Genomic DNA, 18281 nt, shown 5'->3' on the forward strand with positions numbered 1-18281 from the left:
TTTTATACTTTTGAAAATTTTCATTACACTTACTACAATTTGCATTAATTAATTCACATGCAGTTGAAACAACAGGTTTTGAGTCAAAAAACTTATTTTTCTTATTACTTACTTTATTAGAACCCAAAACATCACGGGTAAGTTTAACTCTAAATTCAGTTTCTACTTCCCTTTTTAGAAAATCAATCAATGACTCCAAATCACTCTTACCTGTTGTTTCAGGTGACATACCTCATTGTCTTTTCCAAATTTGTATTAAATCAGCAGGAAGTGCTGATTCCACTAAAGGAAATAAAACAACTGCAAATTTATCTTTAGTTAAACTGAGTGTTTCCTATGCGCGTAGTTGAGTTTGCAACTCGTCATAAAGAGTTAATAAGTCTATCTTTTGTTTGTCATTGATTAACAGTTTTAATAGCTCTCTAACATAAATTTGAATAAAAACATTTTCATTTCCAAATCGTTCTTTGAGATACTCCACGGCTTTTTCATAATTTTCTTCCGTAGCAGGAAAACTCTCCACTATTGCTCTTGGCGCAATCTCAGGTTTTGTAGATTGTAGTAGATAATGAAACTTGTCTCTCTTGTCGATGCGAGTATCTTCATGTATTTTACTAAACCTTGTCCAAAACGTCAACCACTTTCGGGAGTCTCCATCGAACTTCACCAGTTCGATCTCTGGAAATTTCTGTTTTGCGGCCATAACTATTCCTGATGAAGAACCGCTATTCGGTGAACCAGTACAAGGCTGTGAACACTTATCCTTTTTTCTGTTGGCTTTTACTTTCAACGTAGATAATTTATCGTAATATTCTTGAGTTGCACTAAATTCTCTTTCGTATTCTTCTTCAGTACAGCCTTTTTTCTGTAGAAGTTCCAAAAAAGAGTCATCTGTAGTTCGTAAAGTTTTATATTTCTCTGAAATTTGATCTAAATAAATTTCTAAATCGTCCAAATCCGAAGAATCTGATCGTATCAGTTCTTCTAACTTATTAGCTGTTTTCGTAAATACACTCCTAATTGCTTTCTGCTTCTGTTTTAGTGTTTCTAAATCATCCATGTTTGCACCTAGGAACTTCTCTTATTTTCGTAAATTATCAAGTGTCGAAATCAATAATGTCACCCTGTGATATTCATCCTGGCTGGCTCGCCAAATTTGTTGCTTAACAAGTAAATCATAGGTTCGAAAATCTGAGCCGACACTTTTTAGAAACACAAACATTTATTTTCACGCCATTTCTAATTCTACAAAATCTTAAATGCAACTAACTATCAAACAGAAAAGCAAACGTAGACATAATGATGCATCATCTGGGTATGTGATCCTTGTGACAGACGGATGCTTTAGGGTTGCCACAGAAAGGCAGTGTGTCACCACACATCTGTCCCAGAACCATCTTTAGAGAAGTGCAGATTGTTGTGATAATCCTTTGGAATTCCACCTCCACATGATAATGTTACCACCTCTGAATGCATGTTGGACCTAATTCCACATGCCTTGTTCTCTGCAGGCAGTTACACATTTATCATCTGATTCCAAGGAAAATCTGGACTTGTCTGTAAACAGGACATTGCACCAACCTGAGACGGTCCAAATGACATGCTGACACCACCACTTTAATCTTGCCATTAAGGATTGGGCAGTAAGTGGAACAAAAATACCTCATACTTGGGTGTAGAGTCCCTTCATTTGAAGTTTTCACTGTGCAGTGTTGGCATATACTTTCTTATCAAATGACACTGCAACTATGTGCTTAACTTTTAGAAGCTAGTGAGTGAAGTCTCAACCAGTACTCTTCAAACTTTGTTCCATAGAACAATTGAGGTTTCAAATAGTTCTCCTAAGTAATGCTTCCTAGGAACAGCATCTTGGCACATGTAATGTATAAAGATAAGTTTAAAATTGGGGGGGGGACAGATTATTTTTCAGCTCATTCATAGAGTAAAAGGGGGGAGATTATTTTTCAACACTTTCATAGAGTAAAATCCCAATTAATTGTGTTTAATACGTAGTTGTGCACTAAATCCTCCATTTTAGAGTCAGAAATTCTAAAAGAAATGAGTTGCATGCTGTCATGTCCTGTTTATTTTTTCCAATTCCCCAGCATAAGAGAACAGTGCATGCTGAAGAATTTCTCACATTTAATTAATGAAACACAGACAAATAACGACAAACCGAAAGGCTTTTAAAGGATATCATTCAACAGATAGTTGGCTTTCAAAATTTCTGTGGAAAAAGAAATACTAAAAATGACAGACCTTGATCTTTTTTAGTGGGCATGTGTAATAAATATAAAACCAGATGTGGAAGACACTTCTAAACTACATAATGGGGGAGGGGTAACAGCGATTTAGTAGTTTACGATTGTTAAAAAAAAAAAAAAAAAAAAAAAAAAAAAAAAAAAAAAGATTTTGCTTTGGTCTCTTCAGTTGTTTGGCAGTGGCAGAATGTTTTCCTTCCTGAAATTCCTCCTTGAACCAAGGATGAATTTAGCAACTTCATTGTGCTTTTAGTATCTATTTTAAATCATTAAAAATCTCCTTGCCATTATATTACATATACAGCATAAGAAGGAGATTCTCTATATATTAAATCCCATTATTGTAAAACCTATCACATCCTGTTATATTAGAACAAGTTTAGGGCTTTCCGCAAATGCAATTAAGAAGAGATCATTTCACTCACAGAGTGATGTAATGCTTTATAAAGGTGTAGTAGTGAAAGTAATGAAATTTTACATCGATTTATATACTATGAATGTAGAGATTTTGACCAGCCTGCTGATACCATAAAGAGGTAAAATTACATAAAGTTGCTAAACTTAAATGACAGAAGAAAAAGTAAGCAGATTTGCTTGTGGGTATTCCTTACTGCTCCAAATGATATAAATTACAGTTCAAAAGTCTTTGTGAATACCACAGAAACAAAAAAAATGATTCTACAGTCTGCTTTACTCAAAAAGCAGAGTCAGCTAGAACACAACAGCAAAAGGACATTTTTTTCTAAAAGAAAAAAATATGCATTGAAATATATGAAGTCATGGTATGTGCATTATGAAGTTATAGTATTTCCGAGCAGAAATACAAATCATCTTATATTAAATTTCAATTCAGGAGCTTTCTAAATAAAGAGAAAATTCTGCAAGTCTAACTTCTTCTGCAAGTCTGATGTTCCCAAAACTGCCTGGACAGTATATTGGTTATTGAAGCTTGACTGCGATATCAAAGGGCCGAAGTTCGAATCCTGGAGAAGGCATTGAATGTAAAACTATCTGTCCCTTCAAAGGAGGTAATGGAGGCTGCCTATTAGGTGCCTCCACAATAAAAATGACCTCCACTTCTGGCAGTGGCCTATGCCATTATAGGCAAGCGCCTGCCACTGGGGGGGGGGAATTTTCCCCCAAATGTTTTTGATAAAATTCAGAAAAAACTGGATTTTTAAACAAATATTAAACTTCACTAGTCTATACTATGAAATATTTGAATCGACTGTTCTTTATTTTTCTCTTCATGTAAAAATACTATACATGAATTAATACCATATATAAACACCAAAACATGAGTATTTTTTTAACAAATTCAGCCAATATCAGTGCAATATCACTGCAATGGCTTTTTTCACTATTAAGATAAATCAACAAATGATTGATATAACTGGCTTATTGCCCCTGGATATATACTACCAATTGTGATATAAACTGTTTAACAATCTCACCTAATTAAAAAATTTAAAAAAGATTTCCACTTCTACTCTCAAAATAATGAATTTCAAACTATTATCACGTGTATTTCATTATTTTAAATGCTATGCAATATTCAAGTTAATGTGCAAATAATACATCTTTGACATACATATAATGCTAAGACCAAAACATTATTATTATTATTATTATTATTAATTTGGTGTTAAGCAGCTGTAGGAATTCAGGATATAACAAAATAAGCATCCCGGTGCAAACTTAACCACATCACAGCTTGCTTCACCATGCATAAATAAATGTATAGCACACCTCATAAGCATATATATTATATATTTTCACAATATGCTATGAAGAACACTTTTTATACTAACACAATTTTTCCTATTTCATATTAGGGATTCTATTAATTAGATCTTTCTTTCTTTTAAATATTTTTCATTTTAATACATAAACATTCTTGTTCAATACTCATTTTATATACTTCTTATATTTAAAGTTTCATATTGCATCTATGAACTAAACTGTCAGATTCGACTACCTGAAACTGTGATTAAATTTTTAGAAAACTTATTTGTATTAAATTATGATGTGAAAATGCATATCTAAAATTAAACACTGAAGGTTTACTGGTTATATATAAAATGCCAATAACAATACTGTAATGACAAAATAAATATTTTTAGAATTAATACAAATATCTGCAATATTTTATCATAGTTTATGTACACATAACCTTTTTATTTCAGTAAGCTATTTGGGCTCATTTCTGTGAATGCAACCGCTTTATATATAAACGTGTACGGTCAAAAGAGCTCCATGCAACTTATGATTAAGACTTTTTAATACTGACCTTTTTAAACTCTCGCAAAGAAACTTTGTTACCCATGTATGCTGTAACATATGGCAAAAAAATATGTACAGTGTTTTCACTGATGAATGCCCAGAATGTCCAGGGATTTAATGAAGATACAAATGGATTTCAAACTCAATGAATCTGTTTTTATTAATTCAAAGTAGTGATGAAGATTTCTTTCAGCATAGGTTTTGATCTGCAAATTCTACTAGTCTTTTTTGAGATTCAAATTGCAACACCAGCTAAAGTTTTCAAAGAAACTTATTTTTTACCACAGCTTTCCAGAGCTGAATTTTGTTTTTCAATAAATTAGTTTTACTAATGCAAGTTAATATATTTTCAGGTACTCTCTGCACTTTTCTATTAAGTTCACTTAATAATTCAAATATGTAAGCTAAGAGCAATTTTTGCAAGCAATAAGTATCCCAACTTAGATAGCTACTGAAAATTAGCCAAAAATGCTTTTAATTCTTTCAACTCATGATTTCTAACAGAACTCTCCTTCTTGGCAGTCAATGAATTTGAGCAGCATGAACAGCAAAGACTGGTGCTCTGATGCCATTTCATCACATGAAAGTGAAAAGGGGAGAAATGAGAATTAAAGTCCACTTCTGACCACATTCACAATTTTTAAAATGTCTTTGTTTGCTTTGAGGTACACTATTTGATTTTCTATCAATAAATCAGTGCATTATTAGAATATTAGGATTTCCAGAAAAACTTCAGACATTTAGTCACTGACCCTTCCTGTCACTACAGCAGTGGCATCAGTACATAAATATTTTTTTGATGAAATCTTTTACTGCATTTAAGTATTCATTGATTACTTTAAAGATTTCCTTCCCATTTGTTTTTTTCTCAAGTTCTTTGCACAATAAATAATGTTCTTTCAAACTTTTTTCATCAGGAATTCAAATAACTGTAATTAGCTAATAACAGTTTCTAAATTAGTGTTCCTTCTCTGTTAAACGACATATCTTCAATGCAACTGGTGATTGTATTATTTGAAATCATTTTATTCAATTTTTTTTACTTCATCGATTTCAAACATAGGTTTGACAATTTTCACACAGGCTGCTCAAATAAGTGATTTGGGAAATGTGTGAGGTATTTTGCCTTTAGCTAAGAAATAACACAAAAACATGCGACTTACCAACTCACCAAGAGTTGGGTATTATTAGCCAATTCGGTTGTTAAAATAATTTTGAAATACCTGGTCTTCTCAACACTTTGAAAATTTTTGAATGCTTGAAAAAGCACATCTTATGGCCTCTGAATTAATACTGGGAAACATTATGGTATCATATCTTCCACTAAAGACCTTCATCAAATCTATTGATCAAGAACATTTCAAAACAGTACAAAGTTTAATATGTTTTGCAATAGTGTCCATACTCTTGGTACACATTAAGCAAATTATTGCTAAGTCTAAAATAAAAACTTGAGAAAGGTGTAAAGAAGTTTTTTTTTTTTTTTAATAAATCTAAAGAATAGAAGGCACACCTTTCAAGTTGAGCCAACATTTATGGCAAGATAACTTACACCAAGTTTAAATGTAAAGTTACAAAATTTAAATAAGCTAGCAGCCAAAAGCTACATATATCAATTTAATGCACAGCTGGCTCACTTAGCTAACTAGTGTACATATTCAATATTGGCAATTATAATGCAAAGATATAAGAAATCAGATAAGACTACAATTCTTATCTGATTTAGGAACCTAGAAATGTGGCCCCAAGAGGCAGAACATGCTCTGTTTTACAATCTAAAAACCTCACTACAAATACTCACAAACTAATTTGGATTCTGGCAAGAAAATGGAAGGGGGAAGTGACAGTAAGGATCCAAAACACAAAATAACTCGTTAATTAACATAAAAGAACTTTCCAACTGTAAATGTAAATACAGAAATCATTTGTGTAATTCGTGAAACTTTGATTGTAGTATTCAATTCAGTAACAGCTGTGAGAAGCAATACTCACAGCTGCTCTTGCTTAAAAACATGTAAAGGGACACACTGTTACAAAACGTTTGATGAAAATTATAGTCAAATGACAGGAAGCAAAATTCTATCAAAGTAGAAGACAAAATTGATGAATTAATTTTAATTACTCTAAGTTATTCAAAATAGTTGAAAGTCTCATTAAACAATCCATTAATACTATTTTCAAAACACAAACTTGTTAAATGGATTATTCAAATTTTATAGAATGATTATTTCTGAAAAAAAGCATGAAATCTATGAAGGAGGCTCACAACTTTATTTGAAAAGACTCTGCGAAAAGACTGATAAATTATCATTAATCTAAGAAAAATTTATCTGCTAATAAGTTCAAATCATTCATCGATGAATTACTATATATATATAATTAATCATCATTTTCAAGATATTAAACAATATGAAAAAAATTGTTTTCTGGGATTATACATTTATTGCCTAATAATCCAGCATGGCTTAAGTACCAAATACACCAAAAATCTGGGCTTTTATTTTACAGTATGATACTGCGTTATTGCCTAGAAAATACTGTTTATATTATAATGAAATTGCATCTTTATAAATCAGAATTTCTGAAGCCATAAAAGCTTGTAAGATATGAAAATGTTTTGCATATTTTAGATTGGTGGCAAACACAAATAACTATGATGCTTACCATCATCTAAATCAAATGCAGCTAGCTTCTTCAGTGGTGGCCTGCTATGTGTAGTACTCTCTGCTGTTCCATTTTCAAAAGCAGTTTTATATGAATGATTGGTAGATGCGAGGGTTCTTCCATGAGATGAAATTCTTTCAGTATCAGAAGAAGGGACCTCTCCAGGCAAAATTCCTTTCATTACATAATAAGCAGATAAAGCAGAGTTTAAGTTCCAGTCATGAGCTAAAATGAGACAAATTTATTTAATCATCAGTAATTCATTTATTATCTCGGTAGTTAATTTTAAAATATATTCCAAAACTAAAACACAATTTAGCTGCAAAACATTAATTTTAGAAATAGGTACAGTACAAAATCTGAAATCCAGACTCTTCGGGACTTCGGTGATTCTAGATGGGATTTTTCCAGATATTAGATCATCAGTTTAAATCTAGTAAGATGGCATGTAGAAATTATAAGATTAAAAATATGAAATTGTGATTTATGAAATAATGAAGTATTAGGTTGTCCAGAAAATAATGCAAGTTTTTAACCTATATTTTTAAAGTATCATAACTCAACTCAAAAACAATTTTATTAGTCAAAATAAGCATCAGCCGAATCAATGCATTTTTGCCAACGAGATATAAGTTTATTTATGCTGGTAGAATAAAATTCTGGAGTTCTGGACGTGATAAAGTTGTCAAAAGCATTTTTGGCCTCGTCTTGGTTTCTGAAGCATTTCTTGTGCAGATTGATATCCAGATACTTGAAAAAGTGGTAATCGGTCGGCGAGAGGTCTGGCGAATGTGGGGGAACAGGGAGAGTCTCGTATCCCAATTCGTTCAATTTCTGTAGGGTCAGTTGCACGATGTGCGGCCAAACATCACCATGGAGAAGAATTGACCGCATTCTGTTGAGCAATGCCGAGTACATGTGTTGCAATTTTTGGTGCATTTTGTTGACTTGCTGACAGTACTTATATGACGTAATTGTTTCACCCAGATTTAGGAAGCTGTGGTGGATGAGACCGGCCGCAGATCACCAAACAGTCACCATAATTTTCTTTTGGTGCAAATTTGGCTTTGGAAAGGTTGTGGTGTCTGACCACAGTCCAACCACTGAGCCGAATGTCACCAGTTGTCAGAGAGAATCCAATTTTCATCACACGTAACAGTTCGATCAAGAAAAGGATAATTTTTGTTGCGGAGAAAAAGAACAGACGACACTTGAAAATGGCAATTTTTTAAATTTTTGCTCAATTCATGAGATACCCACTTATCGAGCTTCTTTGACTTTCCTTTTTACAATTCAAGAGATCATAAATCATTGTTTTGCTTACACCAAGCTCCTCCACAAGCTCTCGAACAGTTGTTCACGGGTTTGTTTGAACTGAAGTCTTCAAATCGTCGTCATCAACAGCTGAAGAGCGTTCACGACGCTCTTGATCTTCTAGGTCAAATTCTCCACGACCAACCTTTTGGTACCACCATTGAACTGCAGATTCATTAACACTTTTCTTGCCCCATACTTCATTGATATTTTGAGCCGTTTGTGCTGAGCTGTGGCCTAGCTTGCACTCATAAAAGTAAATTTGCCCCAAATCCCGTTTTGACATCTAAACAAAAACACCTAGTAAATATTTTTTTTAAATAATTTTGGAACAGAATGATTATTATAGGAATATAGATAAAAAAATAGAGCTTTAAACAGCGTTTGTACACATTTCTGCACACGGAAATTAGGCACTTTTAAGGACCATTAATGAAAAAAATTAAGGACCTATGAGCCAATGGAAACTGAATAAATTCAATTAAAAATATTATCTATGCCTGAATTTCACTTTTGTAATACCATCTTAAAAATAAAATAAACCCCTAAGTAGTATGCATTATTACTAAACATGAATTGATCAACATAATTATTAATAAGTTTGAGAATAAAATAAACTTTATGCAATTTATCAAGTAGCATGAAATATTTTATACCTATAAAATAGTTTGACATATTTAAAAGAAGATAAGTGACACGTTTTACTAACAGGTAGATTTATGTTGAATTTTTATGCCTCATTTTGTCATATACTTGGTCAGTCTAGAAGTTTCGTAAGTAGCAGGTAGATTTTGTGTCAAACGGTATAAGTTAAAATAAGAAATAAGATCATAATCATCATGATTCATAACAAAAGACTGAATATTGTCACCGCTGCTGCTTGTCTAGAGAGAGACCTGCTGATTCGAACAAACCTGAAAGGCCTGATGTAGGTACGGTTGGCAAGTGTTGAAAGTCAATCAGGTGCTTTTTGATGCAGTTAGTGTCATAGCTTTGTGTAGAGTTCCAGGGGGTTGTAACCCAGTTAATATACTTGTGGTGTTGCCATGGAAACACCGTACGAAGTTTTGTGAGTTCTGTGCATGCCCGCCTCGGATGAGCGGCAGATGGTAAGGAAAGAGCGGTGTGTATGGAGCGGGAATTTCCCTTCTCATCGGAATGTTATTATTGATGTGTAAAATAAAGATTATATATTTTATACTTGTGTCCTGCCTCACCATGGAACTCCTACATTGGTGACTGACGTTGGACAACGCACATCTTTTGATTGTTTCTTGGAATCTGGACAAAATACGAAAACAAACCTATCCAAACATCATAAACAATGGATATAATATCTGCAGTGAAAATACCTCTTTTCATTCCTTCTGATCCATCTCTTTGGTTCACGATGGTGGAATCTACTTTTGAATTAGCGGTTCCAAAGGCTATAACAGAATCCAGAAACAAGTATAACCACTGTGTGGCGCATTTACCTCCTGACATCGCTATGACTGTGAGGCATATCATCATTTCTCCTGACCACACGGATCCATATGGGAAACTGAAGAATGAAGTCATTTCTCGCTGTGGTGAAAGCAAATCACAGGAAATACGTCGCTTACTTGCCAGTGAGCAACTAGGGGATCGAAAGCCGTCTGAACTCTTACTCGTTATGCAGCAGCGTGCAGAAAATCATAACGTGACGGATACTTTTGTTTTGGAATTATTTCTGCAGCAACTACCTACACATGTGCAATCTATTTTAGCATCGATCACCCCTCTAACCACACAAAAGGCTGCTGAAATAGCAGATAAAATAATGGAAGTGTCATCTATTCAGGTAAGCGTAGTTTCTTATTCTTGTGCATCATCTAGTGTTACACCGAACTCTGAACTGCTTAAACAGCTAAAATTGCTTCGCAAGGAAGTTGCATTTCTACGACGTTCAAGAAGTCAGTCTCGTAATCGTAATTTTCGTCATGCATCAAATCGTGAGAAATCTGAAAAAAGTGTTCTATGTTGGTACCACCAAAAATTTGCTTCTAGAGCAAAAAAAGTGTACCCCACCCTGCAATTTTCAAGGAAATTTCTAGGGCAAGGAGTAGCGGCAACATGCGCCTCGCCTTCTAGTTCTCGTTGCCTATTTGTTCGTGATCGCAAAACCAATATTAATTTTTTAATTGATACTGGTAGTGATTGTTCCTTAATTCCAGCCTCAAGATCTAAACTGACTACTCCTATTCAAACTTTTCTGGCTGCAAATGGTACTCAGATAAATGTATATAAACAAAAGTTATTATCTTTAGATTTAGGTTTAAGAAAACAGTTTGTTTATCCTTTTTATGAATGCAATATTCAAACTGCTATAATTGGTGCAGATTTCTTACATTATTTTAACCTACAACCAGATCTTAGAAATCATCGCTTAAACGATACTTGCACCAAATTAAATTCTTATGGTATTTTATATGTTGCTAGTATATATTCAGTGAAATCTGTAATTTGTAATGATCATTATGCTAAGTTGTTAAATGAATTTCCTCGTATTCAAGCTCCCTGTGCAAACCAAATTGTCAAACATTCAGTTCAGCATCATATTGAAACTTTTGGCTCTCCCGTTTTTGCCAAACCACGTCGACTTGCACCCGATCGTTTGAAAACTGCAAAAATGGAATTTCAACATCTGTTAGATTTAGGCCACATTCGCCCATCCAACAGCAATTATGCTTCGCCATTGCATATGGTCCCTAAAAAAGATGTGAATGATTGGCGTCCTTAATGCTTAATGGTGATTTTAGGGCCCTTAATGCTCAGACTAAAAAGGACAAATATCCAATCCCTAGTATTATTGATTGGGTGCAACATATTCTCCCATGTAGATTTAGTCAAAGCATTTCATCAAATTCCAATTGCTCCTGAGGATGTCCATAAAACTGCTATCTGCACACCATTTGGACTTTTCGAGAGTACTCGGATGCAATTTGGTTTGTGCAATGCATCAAGTACTTTTCAAAGGTTTACGGATGAAGTGACGAGAGGTTTAACCGGTGTATATGCATTTATTGATGATATTTTGATTCCCTCTAAAAGCCACAAAGAGCATATTAACAATCTACGAGCTCTCTTTCAAAGGTTAGATCATTATGGTTTAGCAATCAAACTCTCAAAGTGTACATTTGGAGTTCCTACCTTAGATTTCTTAAGATATAAAGTCTCTAAAGAAGGTATTTCTCCCATTCCAGATCGAGTTGATGCCATTTCTAAACTTCCTAGACCAACAAGCTTGACACAGCTTCGCAGATTTCTTGGCCTATTAAATTTTTATCGCAGATTTGTGCCACATGCAGCGCACATTTTGTCCCCTTTAATTAAGCTTCTCGAAGGTCATTCTAACAAAAAGAAATCATTCCGTCCAACTAAGAAGACTGAAAATCCTCTTCCGTGGTCTGAGGATGCCGACAAGGCATTTTTAGCAGCTAAAGAAGCTCTTACAAAAGCTACCCTCTTAAGACATCCAATTCCTGGTGCTCAACTCAGTCTTTGAACCGATGCATCTGATGTTGCTATTGGCAGCTCTCTCATGCAACTCCAAAATGGTCAATGGGAGGCAATAGCATTCCTTTCTTTAAAACTGAATAACAGTCAACGGAAATGGTCTACGTATGACCTCGAACTTCTGGCAATATATGAGTCTATCAGGAAATTTCGGCACATGTTGGAAGGTCGCAACTTCATCATATTTACCGACCAAAAACCACTAACATTCGCTTTCAGACAAAAAGCAGAAAAGTGCTCTCCTCGACAATTGAGACACCTTGACTATATCTCTCAATTTTCTATTGATTTTCTACTCAGCACAACTTACAGACCATGAACTACAACAACTACTAACTTCTAAATCTTCTTCTTTGAAGCTCTCCAAATAGTATTTTCCACCTGAAGATATTTATCTCTATTGTGACTTCACAACCAATGTCCCTCGTCCTTTCATTCCCTTTTCATTTAGACCTAGCATCTTCCAAAGTATTCACAACCTTTCGCATCCCGGTATATATGCCACTTCAAAAATGATCAGCAGACGTTACATTTGGCCTAACATGCACACTTTTATCTAAAACTCTGTGAACGCTTGTGAGAAATGTCAACGTTCCAAGATACACAAGCATACAAAATCCCCCATTTCGACATTTTTACTTCCTGATGCCAGATTTTCTCATATTCACATAGATTTTATTGGCCCATTACCAATTTCTGAAGGTTATCAGTATCGCTTGACCATAATCGATCGTTTCACGCGATGGCCGGAAGTAATTCCTACATCTGATATGTCGGCTGAAACAACTTGTAAAGCTCTAATTAGTGGATGGATAGCTCATTTTGGATGCCCTTCCACTATCACTACTGACCGGGGTCGGAACTTTGAATCGCATCGTTTCAGGGAGTTCACGAACCAGCTGGGCACTCATTGTATTCGTACCACTGCCTATAGACCTCAATCAAATGGAATCATTGAACGTTTTCATCGGCAACTGAAAAACAGCATAAAATCGCAAGAGAATCCTCGCTGGACAGAATCGTTACCTCTTATACTTTTGGGTATTAGATCTTCCGTCAAAGATGACATCCAAGCAACTTGTTCTGAGTTAGTCTATGGTACTACCTTAAGACTGCCTTTGGATATTTTGTGCTCAGATCAGCTTTCTCCGCCATCCCCGACACCAACATATGTAAATCGTTTACGATCTATCATGCATGCAATCTCTGATTCCCATCGCAACATCAAAACACTGTTCAGAGCCTATCCACATTCATCCATCTTTAAAATCGTGCTCTCATGTTTATTTGAGAATTGACTCAGTTACGCCTCCTCTTCAACAACCATACTCAGGTCCTCATCCAGTCATTGAGCGATATGATAAAACCTTTATCATATCCATGCACGGTAAAAATCAAACTGTTTCAATTGATCGACTCAAACCTGCATTTTTCATTAGTGATAAAACCTTTGTCCTTAACACTAAACCTTCCAATAGGACAGACACACTGAAACCTACCATGTCACATGTTCCTAAAACTGTCACAAAATCTGGACAATATGTCAATTTCCCTCAGCATCTGTCTACCACCTACTATATATAATTTATATATATTGTTATTTATTCAGTATTTCATTATGTAGTTTAATTTATTATATGTTTTATATTGTACCTTTTACCTTCAACATTATCATTGTATAATATAAATGCTGTATCATTTTTTTTTTTTTGTGTGTATCGTTCGGTCTCCCTCACTGGGGGCATACCCTGTGGTGTTGCCACGGAAACACCGTACGAAGTTTTGTGAGTTCTGCGCATGCCCGCCTCGGATGAGCGGCAGATGGTAAGGAGAAAGCGGTGTGTATGGAGCGGTAATTTCCCTTCTCATCGGAATGTTATTATTGATGTGTAAAATAAAGATTATATATTTTATACTTGTGTCCTGCCTCACCATGGAACTCCTACATACTTAAAGGTTCCAATAAGCCATTAAAGCACCAAAGATGATAAGTTGTTTTGTATTATTGTCTCACTAGATGCAAAGAATAAGTTTTACTTGAATTTTTACATTTTTGTTTTTTTTATCTTGAGACCACGGTTAGTATTAATGAAAGGCAATAACTCGCTTTAATATGTAGAGATAATATTTAAGGGTAAACAGTTAGTCATCAATAATTAAATTAAGTAGTTTAATAACTTTAGTCATTATGGATTTACATGGCCACTATTAAATTTTATTTTTTAACAATATTTGTTAAAAAAGCCCTATTAAAATCAAAATCTAAAAAAATTTCAGTTTAAAATACATGTGATTTATGACATTGATTCTTAAACAATATTAGGATAATTACACATTAAAAGCTACAAAACATTTATGTTTTATAACAACAACAATCAATATTTATCCGTCATTTTAATTTGAAGCCTTCCCAAATATTTTGGCTAGTTTATATCGATTTCCTTCTCTTTAAGCATCTTTTCTAACAAATAGAGATTTGTCTCAATATGATAACCAATGCTCTCGCTAGTTTCTGCATACTTTATCTCCTAACTTATCAACCTCTCCACAATGTACCTACGAGGGTTTACTTGATCTGGTAAAAGTTAAATAGTCCAACCCCCCCTACAGATGTGAAGCATATTATCGCTACGTCTCAAAGTAACAACAATATCAGATAAAGGTTTAAATAAGCCTCTTATTTAAAAAGATTATTTAAAACATAAAGGCATGTTCTGATGCTAACAAAATCAATTACAGCTCACGGTGATGTAATTAAATAAGAACAGTCAAATTCAAACTAAAAATGTGGACTAGTGGTCAAAGATTATACAATTTATTTTAATCTGGCTCAGAAACTCTATCACATGAGGAAATGAAAATGTGAAATTATAGTAAAGGCTGAAATCATAAACAATTGGCTAATTTGTATAATAATAACTGCATACATCTTTGAAGAATAATTTTCTTTATGTATCAGTTTCTTACTTCAACACGTTTCCTTTTTATTTTAGAATTTTTGGATTTAATTAAGGATTTCTGTTATTCTACAAAACACTAAAGGCATTTAGAATGTACAGAAAAAGGGGCTAATTTTATTTCTTTAGTAATATGAATATTCAGAAGAAATATGAAATATATATGACAAAGGCCAGTTACAGAGCTAATGTGACAGAATTTTTTAGAACTGAATGACACACCGACCAACAAAATCTAGAAATGGCCAAACTTTTAGAATTTAGAGCTGGCATTGGAAGCATTTAGAAAGGCACTAGGCAACAGAATTTAGGATCCACAGAGATTGCATCAAATGGGAAAATGCCTAGTGCCAGCTGTGTGTATGGTGCATTAAGACATGTTAGATTAATCTTTGAAATTGTAAGTTTTTAATTTCTTTATAAATAAAAAAAATCCCTTTCTATAATACCTGCCCATGTGATAAGATTAAAAGCATTTTTGATATTTTCCATGCTTGTGTCTAGTGAAAAGTAGAGAAAATAAAGGGAAGATAAACATGTTAAGATTCTAGTATCAGAAGTAAAACATTCAAATACAGTATAAAGTCTGTAATCCGGACTCATTGGGACTTTGGCGATTCCGGATTAGAGGTTTTTCTGGATTATAGATCATCAATTTAAATCTGGTAAGATGAATTGCAGAAATTATACAACTAAAAATATTAAACAGTAATTTATGAAATAAAGAGCAATTATGACCTAAAGGGTATCAAAATTTACAAAAAAAAAAAGCTTAATATTTATTTGTTTACTTTATTAAACATTTCTTTCAATGTAAGTTGTTTGCTTTGTTTTTTTTTTGCTAAACGCGCATGCGTAAATGCATTACGTGCATGAAGAGAAATTATGATCTGAAGGGTATCAAAATTTACACACACACAAAAAAAAAGCTTAATATTGTTTACTTTATTAAACATTTTTATCAATGTAAGTTGTTTAAGTTGCTTCGTTTTTTGTGCTAAACGTGCCCGCGTAACATTAAACATGCACCATAGACTCCAACCTTCAGCAAACCTTGTCAGTAGTCAATGCGCGAACGACATTTTTACAACTTTGAAAATGTGCGCGTAGCGTATGTTGTAATTAACCATTCATTAATTTTAAATTAATAATTAATTGCAATAAATTTTATTACATTTAAAATCCATATACATATAAAACTGAATAATTAAAAATATACCTTGTAAATTATATGCACATTTAATTAGAAATTTTCTTTTAACTCCTCAAGCATTCACTAATAAAAAGTACTTCAAATCACTACTAATCATAGAAAAAATCAGAAGCTATAAATCATATCTTTATTCTGGATATGATTTCTACAGGGAAATAAAATTTAAATAACCAAGAATGATACATATAAGTATTAAACAAAATACGCATAATTTATGAATGCAAAGATTTATATGTAGCATGCTTAGCAAGCTTAAGTTCTGATTTTGAGAATGTTTTTTTATAACACAGTTCTTCATTTGCCTGCATATTTATTTTTTCAATCAAAACTGCTTCAAGAGTTTTAAGACCTAAATTTGGTCGAAATTCCGTCTGATTTTTTTTAACAATAGAAAAAATTCTTTCGCAAGCTGCATTTGAATGAGGTATTATTAAGACAGCAAGCATTACAGAAGGCAATACTTTGTATTTAATACACCCATTCATATTTTTTAATTTGGCAATTTCTCCCCATGCTATATCAATACGCAAATCTACAATTTCTTTCAAATCATCTACTTGATACATGGAAAATTCAATTTCTACTTGATTAAGACATTTTTCATCAATAATGGATGGAAAAGTATTCATCAAGTAAAGAACAGATGAAAATGAGACTTCAGTTCTCAAGTTGATGTCAGCAACTTCAGCATGTTTTAGAAATGGATCACTCAGTGGAAATTTATCAATTATATATGAACATGCAGTTACAAAAAAAGCTCGCACAGAATTGAAAAATGATTTCACTTCACTTTCATTCAACTTGGCATTTTTTAAATATAGTCTTGTTTCCGCACCAATCACTAAATTTTCATTTTCTTTTTGTTTACTATACTTCTGAAATGGAATAGACGTTAGAGTAACATCTTCATTTTCTTTAGAAATTACTGATGGTTTTACGAATCTAACAAATAAATTCATTAAAAGTTCAAAAAGTTCTCTTCTCAATTTATGTATATAAGGAGCTTGTTGTTGCAAATTAATATTTACTGTTATAAACAAAGTATTTTTCAAAAATAACAAGTACAATTTGGTGGTCGGTGACTGTAAAATTTTTTTAATGTTTTGCAATCTCTTTCCTTCATTCTCACTGTTATCTGGTTTATCTCCAAAAAAATTTATCACAGCATCCCACTGTTCCAAAATCCTTGTTATAGATTATAAAAGAGACAACCATCTCGTACTGCAATATTTCAAAATTTTATGAGATTTTGCATTCTGTCCCAAAATTTGTTGAGCAACTTTGAAGCTATGCTTCCGTTTCGAACTTTTCTCCAAGTAAAAATATATATCTATTATCAACATTTCAATTTCTGAGCCAATTAATTTTTCTGTAACTTTTTTTGCAGCTATATGCAAAAGGTGGCATGGACAACCTCGGGTGATTATACTTGGTTGATGCATTTTGATAAATGATGCCACACCTTTAAACTTTCCAATCATATTACTAGCATTATCTGAAGAAAATGATAAGCAATTTTTCCATTCTAAACCTTTGTTTTTAAAGTTTTCATTTATACAATTAAAAATACCTTCTCCTGTATTATTCGTGCATTCTAAAATAGAAATCAATGAAGTAATTATCACTCCCTTTTCTTTACTGTAGTATGTTATAACCAATGGGTACAGTTTGTTATCATTGTTATCATTACTTCCATCAGTACTTAGAGAAAATGATGTACTGCACACTGATTTTATAATATCAGCAACAGTATTTTCTGCAAGCGTTTTCACAATAGCAGCAGTTTTGGTATGACCGCAGCTAAATTTTTTTGCTATGGCAGAATCCGGAAACATTGCTTTCAAAAGCTCTTTGGAATGATCCGAAACAGAAAGCGGTAGATTATGTTCAATTAAAAAACGAACAAAATAGCATTCGGCTTTTATAGGATCTGTTTCATCATCTTTTATTAAGAAATTTGTTATTTCTTTAGATTTTACGGTGATAAGTTCTATATGCTTTTGAGAAAACACATGCCATTTACAGTCATCTTTTCCGCCATGAGCAACTGAG

The 18281-nt window shown here is 33.2% G+C and overlaps 1 protein-coding gene and 1 pseudogene across 3 annotated transcripts in view; one reads left to right on the forward strand and one right to left on the reverse strand.

The window, feature by feature from the left end:
* Positions 1–18281, reverse strand: part of LOC118196964 (OTU domain-containing protein 7B-like) — a 90388-nt gene that overhangs the window by 46979 nt on the left and 25128 nt on the right. For all 3 annotated transcript variants that reach the window (XM_085810480.1, XM_085810481.1, XM_035368437.2), the window contains one exon: positions 7209–7433. In XM_085810480.1, coding sequence (XP_085666606.1) covers positions 7209–7433 — 225 coding nt within the window. The remainder of the gene's footprint in view (positions 1–7208; positions 7434–18281) is intronic.
* LOC146998366 (uncharacterized) lies at positions 9847–10609 on the forward strand (annotated as a pseudogene).

This window comes from Stegodyphus dumicola, chromosome 2 (genome assembly GCF_044657685.1).
Source record: "Stegodyphus dumicola isolate Sdum_Otavi_A_Nest chromosome 2, ASM4465768v1".
Taxonomy (NCBI): domain Eukaryota; kingdom Metazoa; phylum Arthropoda; class Arachnida; order Araneae; family Eresidae; genus Stegodyphus; species Stegodyphus dumicola.